The following is a 9835-nucleotide window of genomic DNA, read 5'->3' as shown; positions in this document are numbered from 1 at the left end:
CTTATAAGCAAGAAAAAACCAACTCTAAATTCCATATTTTTAATGAATTTATTAAATTTTCATCGCGAAGCGAAAGAGCAAGTTCCGTATATGTACACGGAAGTGTACGCTGCTTCTTTATATCATTGAAAATGGTGCATAAAATGAAACATTTTAGAGCCAAAAGTAAGATATTCTACAGATATTAGATAAAAAAAAGGCCAATTTTGCTTATCCAAAAATCAGGAACTGCTAACAAACCAGTTCTGAATTGTATTCAAATTACTGAAATTGTTATGGAAACGTCAAAAAAGAACAATGACATTACTTTTTGTTTGTTTTTAAGCTGTTAATTGCATTTTATGTCTTGTTTCCTGGGAAACGTTATTAAAGAGACTGATCTATTGAAATAAATTCCAAGGCAATTATTTGTCAATTTCTTTTAAAATTGTAACATATAAAACTTGATTACGATGTGAATGTCAAGGGCACTAACTGTTTCAAAGCTTAAATAGTTCTATACTTAATTCTATGAATAGAAGGATTCCTTTTTATTTGTTTTTTAATCGCTGATTTAGTATTCATTTCTAAATTAGTAAGGAATGGATGAATTTTTGTATTTTTGAAATTTTAAATACAAATATTCAATGATAACATAAAGATTTCGGGCAAAACACTTTAAGATAAAGTTGAATGTATTAAAAAAGTACATTCAATTACATTATTTCCTAATTTTTAGAATTTATTACTAGTTACAAAAATGGTTCTTAGTTTATTTATTAAAAAGAAAGAGATGTAACTGATGATTCTATTTGAAAGTTTTGTTCTATAAAAGAAAACTCACGCACATTTTTTTAATAATGATTATTCATAAGGGACAATCAGAAATTGCTCTTAAAAACGCAATATGGGTTTAGAATTTTGAATCTCAGCTTAAGTAGTTTTAGTGCTCTCAAAAGTACTTTTTTTGAATCAATTATTGATTTTACGGTTCAGAGGATTCAGATAGAAGTTTCGGCTTAAACATCGAATCATTCTTCCGTATGAACTCCGAAAAAAGTATTTTTTTATAGATACATATTTTATGATGCGTTTTGGACAAAATTAATCATAAATATATTTAATGAATCACTTTCTTATTAAAGCAATTTCACCACTCGAAATTGGTTTTTGGTACCATTTTACAATAATAATATAAATATTAAAAAATAATCCACATTATACTAAAAATAAATATATTATATTTTAATTATTTATTTTGAAGATATTATTATAATGTCAAGCTTATCATTATGAAATAAATGTTATAATGCTATAGTAAAGTCTTAAATACACTTTAGTTAGAATGATTTTTTTGGAACTACATACATGAAACTTTTTAATAATATCAATATTTTGAACTGAAGGAAGATTATAAGAATGACCCCTAAACTACTAATCTGTCGCAAAAATTCCATATTAAACCACTGTCCCATAATTTTAAGGTACACATATGTGTACCTCAAGTCTTAAGTAAGTTAAAGCATCCTCGAAAAAAATATTTAATTTTCCTGGTTATTTAATAGCTATACTTTTTCTAATCTAAGGCTTTATAAATGAAAAAATACAAAATTTATTATATTAAAAATCTATTAAACCTTATTTTGAATGAAATTTCATTTTTTTAAATATTACATAAGTAGATACTGCATTCTGAGCACTTGACTGTTCTAGATTTACATCCTGGATACCTGCATTTTGATTCATACTTATCGTCCATGTAAAGTTGTAGATGTCTTGACATATCTAGTCTTATTTCTTTTGAATTGGGAAGGGACAATTTTTCTTGCTCTTTTAGAGGCATTTTCACCAGTTGGTGATAATGAAATCTCCAATGGTCATTTAGTTGCATTTCCATCATTAGATGGTCCTTCTTCTATTAATTTGTTTTCATTTAAAGAAGAAATTTTTTTACTTTTTCTTGGTTTCCTTTCTTCCTTGATGACGAGAATTCCATCATATTTCAACAGGGACCGAATTATATCCATTTGAAATTACAATAAGGTCATAACAGTTTCGGCTTCATTCCTATTAACTCTGCTTGTCGTTTTGCCACCATTTTATAGTATATCAAGCAATTGACAACTACTAAATCTACAAAATGCGTGAATGTTCGTGTCTGTCATTTTTTGTAATTACTGCATACCAGTAATATGCAAAATAATGATCGATACCTGCTATACTATATGCTTTTACAATAGCAGATTATTTTATATCAGCTTTTTGTTTCCATTATTTTGACTGTCTTCTGCCTATTCCAATTGGCTCCTTACCTATACATGTGGATAATATAGTCATGGATTTATTATCTTTCTACTTGAGAAGACACATTTGACTATCGTCTGTGACCCATTTTTCTCATTTGCCAGGTTTCATAATTTTCGATACATGAGAAATTCAATGGCTTCCCCTAAAATCACTTTTTTTCTATAAGTTCAATAACCTCCTTTTGAGTTAACCTCCTTTGAGCCATTTGACGTGGAAAAAAAATATTATTAGCTTATAAAATTCCGTATATTCTATATATAATGCCGGATTGAAATATCAGTTACTGACTACAAGACAGCTATAAAATTAAATTTCTTACTCAAGTTAAAAAATAAATATTTTTAAATTTATATCTTATTACATTATAGAACAGATATACAATATATTATAGAAAGATATACAATATATTCAAGGGCAAGAAAGGACAATTTGAAAACAAGCGCTCAAAAGATAAATAGTGCAATGGATCGAAAGCAGTCAGGAAATGGGAGCGAAAACGCCCGAGCTACACATATGTGTACCTTAGTAAAATTTTTATTTTCACCCATTCTATTACAGATAATAAAATATAATTTGGTAATGACTTTAACCAGATACTTAGTATTTTAGGAAAAAAAATATACAAGCGTTTATTTTAATAAAAAATACTAAAAAATGTACTTATATTTGCTGTGTTTTCTGTTCAACGTCATTTTTGTTTTGTCTCTAATTAATAGCGATGGATATGAAAAAAATATCGAACTATAGTGCTATTTATTGTTGCAAAATGGAAGATGTGTACCTCAGAACTGAAGAGGTTAAATTGCATTAGACCATTACATGGAGTATCATATTTTTCAGTACGTTCGGATTTCTAATTCCTTATTTCTGCATCTAGGTTTAAAAAATGAGATATTTTTGCAACTATAAATAACATATCAACCATTTTGAAATGAGTTTTAATATAAAATAAGTATATTTATTTGTGAAATGTTTGCATCCTAAATATTTTTTTTTAATTTTATGTTCCTATCATGCTATACTTTAATTGTACTTAAAATTTAACTTTACTTTGAAGACATACATTTCAAATTCAGCATTTATAAAAAGAGAAATGCAAGTAAAATATAATATTGACATATAAAAAGAAAATATAATGTCAAAACTAATACAGAATGCTGAAAATTAATTAAATTTTCCAACAGCATGAAATTTTTTTTACAAAACAAAGTTTTATTTATTTATTTATATAGATATTTATTTGAAGAATGAAAGAGAAAAAAAAAGTATCAGCAATGCCAAATCTTTAATAAAACTTCCATTTTGTACGTGAAGTTATTTTTAATATTATAACAAAATAACAAAATTAATAATTGAATAAATATTCTTAGTTTTTCTAACCAAAGATCTAGCAGAATAGTATGCAAATACAAAGAAACCAAAGAAAGAATATGTAAGCGCAATAGCAAGTTTGTGTCGTGAAAAAACAAATAGAAACATGCAAAATGTTTTTCATCACTCCAACAACAACAGCAAAAAAAATCAACCTTTAAAATATTTTTCCACATAAAAATTATCCTGAATGATTAAAACTGTGGATGTGAAATATCAATTTAATGATTTCTTTTTTAAATGTTGAAAATATCGGTTAGAAAGTAAAAGGCAGATACAGAGATACAATAATGTGGATTCCATGTTTTCACGTTTTTACATACTCAAATTCGACCTATCTAAAGCAATTATTCTAGAAAAAGGCAATTTTAGAAATAATATATAACCCCAGTGGTAAATTTATGTCGTGAAAAAAAAATAGAATAATGTAAAATATTTCCACAACTCTAACAAAAAAAAAATTTAAATATTTCTATAAAAGAATATTTCTAAATGATTAAAACTGTCGATGTAAAATTCCATTTTAATAAAGTCTTTTAGAAAATGCCAGTTAGAAAGTAAAATACATATATAGAGATTCAATAATGTTAATTCCCTGCTCATTATCTATAAAGCTAAGTAGATTATTTCGGTTTCGCTTTTCGAACAATTTCTAACGAGTTAAATATGTTTTTATGTTTTTACATACTAAAATCCTACTTATCAGATAAAAAAAGATCAATTATTTTCGGAATTTCCTTCTCAGTAACAAGAAATATGATTTGTTTTAGACAAAGCGTGAATTTGTGATGACCCTTCTTCCTTCCTTTTCTATTTATGAATTATAATACATATAAAGTAGGATTAGAAAGTTGAAACTTATTGAAGATTTGAATATAATATGAATATATTGTATTCAAATGGAATTTTATCCTTTTAAAAAGGAATGTTATGTCTGTTTCCTCTTCTCATCAAACACGAAATTAAAAAAGAATTAAAAGACGCGTTACATATATAAAGGGAAAAAGTTTGATGATATAATTTAAAACAAATAACAGCTTGTTAACTACTTAAATGTCAGTTTTATCTTTTCTTCCGGTTAACTTGTGTTTACACTTGGTTTGTTACAGATACTTTATGCGTTTATCAAGTCAAAGAATTTTTTCAGTGTTGCAATGCGTTGAATAAATTGGGTATTTAACATAAAAATTTTTTAAATACAATTTTAACAAGAGATTAGATGATAAGATAAACTAATATTAAAACGCTACACACTTCAAAATCATTTATTTTCTTTTATATTTATTTATTTTACATCTTCCTTTTCTTTATCTACATTTATTTATAATATATCTTTATTTGTTATAAACTACAAATATGTTTAGGATTTTTAAGAAATCCTTTTAAATTAGTAAATTTCCAAAAAAGGAATTATTTATTACAGTAATAACTAAAATATTCATTAAAATTTTCCCAATATGTATGTGTGCGATAATTTAAATTTATTCGCATTCTAAAAATAATTGTTTTTCAATAACACGAATTCTGGCTACAGTTTAACATTAATTTTCGAGCTGTTCGGGTTTTTATTTTCCTACAATCAAAATTAGGTATCAGCAAATTCCTTTCTAAAAATGTATACGTTCAAGATACTTTCACATGTAATCTTTTGCCTGATTTCTGTCTTCCAAGTCGGCACTTTGCACTGCACTTGTTATGGTTTTGACAAAGAAATATTTATATCTGCGTTGGACTGGTCATGGATTTGACAAACTAACCTTAATAATTAAAAAAAATTGCTCTATGTCTTTAAAATCTTAAAAAATTAAATTTTCAAAGAAGTTCTTACTTGATTCTTCAAACAATGCTTTGCATATTTATATCAATTCCATTGAATTATTTTTAAAATAATAAGAAAATAATTGAGAAGTAAATTTTGAACCCTGAAAACTATTTTTTAAATATTTTCCATTTTCGGTGCTTTTATAGTAATTGTATTCAATTTATAGTGAAATATTCGTAACAGGAGTATTTATATTATAATCTCAAAATCATTTATGATACACATTTACATTTTGCTAATTAATTAATTTTCTCAAAACTGATTTTTTATTATTGCGAATAATAAAAATAATATAAAAGAATTCAAATGAATCATCAACATTTCCTAAATAATTTTATATGTCATTATTGATTTTAAAGGGAAATCCTACAAAATTTTGAGGAAATAAAAAAAGGAAGTTTTTTTAACATAAACTAAGAAATTAAAATCAATTAATTTAGTTAACTATTTTCTAAATATGACTTTACCAAATCTTAAAGCACAATAATAATATAATTCTCCTGCTTTTGTTAATTTTTTTTGTTTATTTATGTACTCCCAAATTATCAATGCTAGAAATTCTTTTTAGAATGTAGTTGTGTAAAATTTTGCAGAAATGCAACAAAATATTACATCAGCGTAAAAAAAAAAAATAGGGAGAATACTTCCATTTCAGGATTTATATGCTTTAAGCTATTTAAAGCAGAATAATAACACAGATTTTATTAAAAAAATATTTTATTTCAGTTCACATGATTTGCAAAGAAAGATCATAATTTTTTCAGTATTAAAGGAACAAAACTAAACCCAAGGTAAAAGAATGATTTAAGTAAAAGTATTTACATAAGAATGATATAGTTTTCACTAAGAGATATAAAAACGAAATAAATGATATTATTTGAAGAAAAAGTACATTTGTATAGAAAATATCAATAATAGAAGTTCACTTAAAATGCCAAGCTCATTAAAAAGAAATTAGAATGAACAATAATTAAGAACAGAAAGAAAGAAATTTTCAAATGGCAAAGAGTTTCAAAAGAGGTCTAAGGTATCAGTCAATGCCCGAAATAGGAAATCATGCAGATTTAGCAAAAATCAATGAATGGAAACATGCTGAACAATATTACAGATAAGTAAGTTAGGAGATTAGCATGCGGAATGAATGATATATTAAAGGAATAGAGAAACATCCTCCTCCCCAGTTGTCCTTGAAAGCTCCTTTGTTTACACCGGAAAGGAAAATAAATAGAGCTTTTAAGAAAAATAAATAAACAGAAAATAAACAAATAGAAACATGCTTAGACTGATATAGGTAAATGATACGAAGAGCCAAGAAAATAGTACAGAAAGTTGATAGATGTTAAAGGAAAGAAAGAAACACCTCACCCTCCCAAATAATCTAGAAACTTTTGGCATCTATTTTTGCATCACAGAGGGAAAAAATTTTTAATGATCTGAAACTTAGTCGCTTAGGTGTTTTAACCGTGGTGGTGTCCATGATGGTGATCTTGGTGATGGTACACGTGAGCATGCCCATGGTGATGATGACCATGATGTTCATGGTGATGGTGTCCGTGGTGATGTGGCTCATGATGATGGTGAGCATAATGGGCATTAGAATGCAATTTGACATGGGCTGGATCTTGATTGGCGGTTCCTGGTTCGTTGGTCTTGACAGTGGCTCTGAATCCCTGATGGTCAGCTACGTAATGGACTTCTCTGTGAATGCCTCTGTGGTCAGTGAAACCATAACTGCCTTGTACATGGCCATGACCATCTCCGTGTTCATGTCTGTGCTGAGATCCGTGGTGATCCTTTATTTCATAGCCGAATTTGTAGGGCTGTGGATGGTGATGATGCTAAAATTAAGAATATTTCAGAATTTAATACTTGAAGAATATTTATATGGATGAGGAATCCAAAATTTTAATTTTTTCAACACTTAAGACAAAAAATAGATGCAATTTTAAACGCTTTTAATTCAGAAAAATATTGCTTTCAATCTGATATTATTTTTATAAGATACTTAAAGTGCTGATTCATATGTGAAGTAATCTTAATACCTATTGTGAAATAATTTTATAATTAACAAATTCAAAATTAAAATTAACTTTCGAGAGATTATCAATTTTACTGAATATGTTCTTTTAAATATTGAATGTAATATGAATGCATACATTAATTTTATGTTCATATGACTAAGGCAAGTTTTTTCGTTTATTTCATATCTGGACTTTAACAATGGTAGAATGTTTTGAAAATAATAATTCATATTTCATGCGATCATAAATTGATCTTAAAAATAACTATACATCTCTATAAAAATCCTTCACATTTTGAAAATTGATCATTGCCCAATTTATGAAATCACAGAAGATTGATTTAGATTAAATTCAGTTTTTGTCATTGTAAGATAAACCGACTTTCAGGTTTTTAAAAGGATACCAATATTGAAGGTCGTTTTTCTGTCGATATAGCGCAAATCTAAATTTGAACTATATATATTTGATGCTTAATACATCTCTTTCAAGATGATATTTAAATTTTGTGTATGAGAGATTGTGCAGCTTTTTTTAAAATATTCATCGACAGTAAATGAGAGAACAGGAAAAAATGCAAAATTTTAAAATTGTATTTTATTTCTGTTTTGGAACTATGGATTTTTTTTTTCATAAAAAACGATAATAATTAAAAAAAATCTAGAATCGAATTCAAACGGAATTACAAATTGGATTATATCAAGAAAAGGATAAATAAAATAATTATAAAATGAATAATTACTTACCTCATGGTGATGCTCATAATGACTTGCAGCAGCAACAGTGCAGAAAACAGCAACGAGAAGTACCTATAAAAGAATAAAAGATTCTTAATATAAAAACAATAATTTGTTCCAAAATTATTAAAAAAACATGAAGCTATAAAAAAAGGGGAAAATAGTTATATTTTATATTTATTATTTCTATAACATTTCGAATATTTCAGCAGTCTTTAAATTTCAAACAATTGAAAGACTCAAAACACAGCGGGTATCTTAATTACGAAATGCCAGGTTAAATTCAAGTGAAAAACATTAAAAAAAAGGAATTGCATGACATTTATTGTGTTGTCTTAATATCTTCGAAACAAATAATTCTGCATTGTTGATAGTATAAGATGATAATAAGATATTATTTTATTATAGTTTGAGTTTCCAAGTTACCATATTAAAATCATAGATTTAAGGTTGTTATGGGAATTTGAAAATTCAATGTCATCTCTTTCTTGATAATATTAGAAATTTTCAATTTTTTTTTTTTTTTTGAAAATTGAAAAAAAAAAATATCAGTATTTTCTAATTATGAATATATTTTACAAAATAAGAAACAATCATATATTCATTATTGCTTTTAATATCATAATTATAAATTTAAAAAATTGACATGATGTTGAATATATGCCCTTACAGAAAAAATAAGAATTAAAATATTTAATTTAATAATAATTATTTAAAAATTTCCCTATCAGCTAGATAATAGAGAAAAGTTGTATTCAATTATTTATTAACGGTATTCAAGAGTAATGAGAAATATTTCTCTAAATTGCTTTCTTCTCATCAAACCAATCGATTTCGATTTAAATTCAAAGTTGGGTTTCTTAATTGTCAAAAGAAAACTATAATATATGTATACTTAAAAATTAAAAGTTACAAAAAAAAAAATCAAACAGAATTAATGAGACTTAATTTTCTAATTATTTCTTTTCATAGATGTAATGATATCGTTTAACGAAGATATTAATATTAAATTTCAAATATATCATACCTTAGCAATCATTATGCTTTGTTGAGATCCCCTTGTTTGCGATCGCAGGATATTGCAACTGTAGTTGGTTTTGAGATACTGAGCAAGGTTTTAGATCTTGTATATATATAAATCTAGTAAATTGGTGACACTAGGCACGGATTTTATCATTTAACTGATTTTAAGGTCAATAATTGTTCGTATTGCATATTAGGTCAATACCAGACCCACCCAACTCAAAAGAAATGACAAATTTAGTCAAGCATTCAGATTAATTGGGTTTCAGCGAGAAAGTGTTCATTCTACCCAAAGGTGACGCTTACAAAAGGTGAAGAAAAAATAACTTCCCCAGAGGCATTTCATGCACTTTAAACTTGGCGAAATTCGCAATCGTAGCTTTGGGCAAACATTTTTTTTTTTTTCAATTGGAAGCAGGTGGTAGATATGTCTTAGTGATTAAATTTCCTGAGTCGTATTGTTTTATTGTTTCATCTATATTTTGCTAGAAATAAAATGAAGCAGATCAAATAGGGAGTAGGGCTAAAAATATTTGCAAATTAGTAATTATATGAATTGATTTCTAATAAATATAATT

The 9835-nt window shown here is 26.4% G+C and overlaps 1 protein-coding gene across 1 annotated transcript; it reads right to left on the bottom strand.

The window, feature by feature from the left end:
- Positions 1-6644: 6644 nt before the first annotated feature.
- LOC129983599 (histidine-rich glycoprotein-like) lies at positions 6645-9311 on the bottom strand. The gene is made up of 3 exons (XM_056093131.1): positions 9262-9311; positions 8244-8306; positions 6645-7317 (listed from the first exon to the last, which is right to left on the bottom strand). The coding sequence occupies exons 1-3, from the start codon at positions 9271-9273 to the stop codon at positions 6937-6939; spliced, it is 456 nt and encodes a 151-aa protein (XP_055949106.1). The 5' UTR covers positions 9274-9311; the 3' UTR covers positions 6645-6936.
- Between the last annotated feature and the right edge of the window lie 524 nt (positions 9312-9835).

The sequence above is a fragment of the Argiope bruennichi genome, chromosome 9, assembly GCF_947563725.1.
Source record: "Argiope bruennichi chromosome 9, qqArgBrue1.1, whole genome shotgun sequence".
NCBI classification, from domain to species: domain Eukaryota; kingdom Metazoa; phylum Arthropoda; class Arachnida; order Araneae; family Araneidae; genus Argiope; species Argiope bruennichi.
Note: the sequence above shows the minus strand (reverse complement) of the source record. Positions and strands in the feature narration are given on the sequence as shown.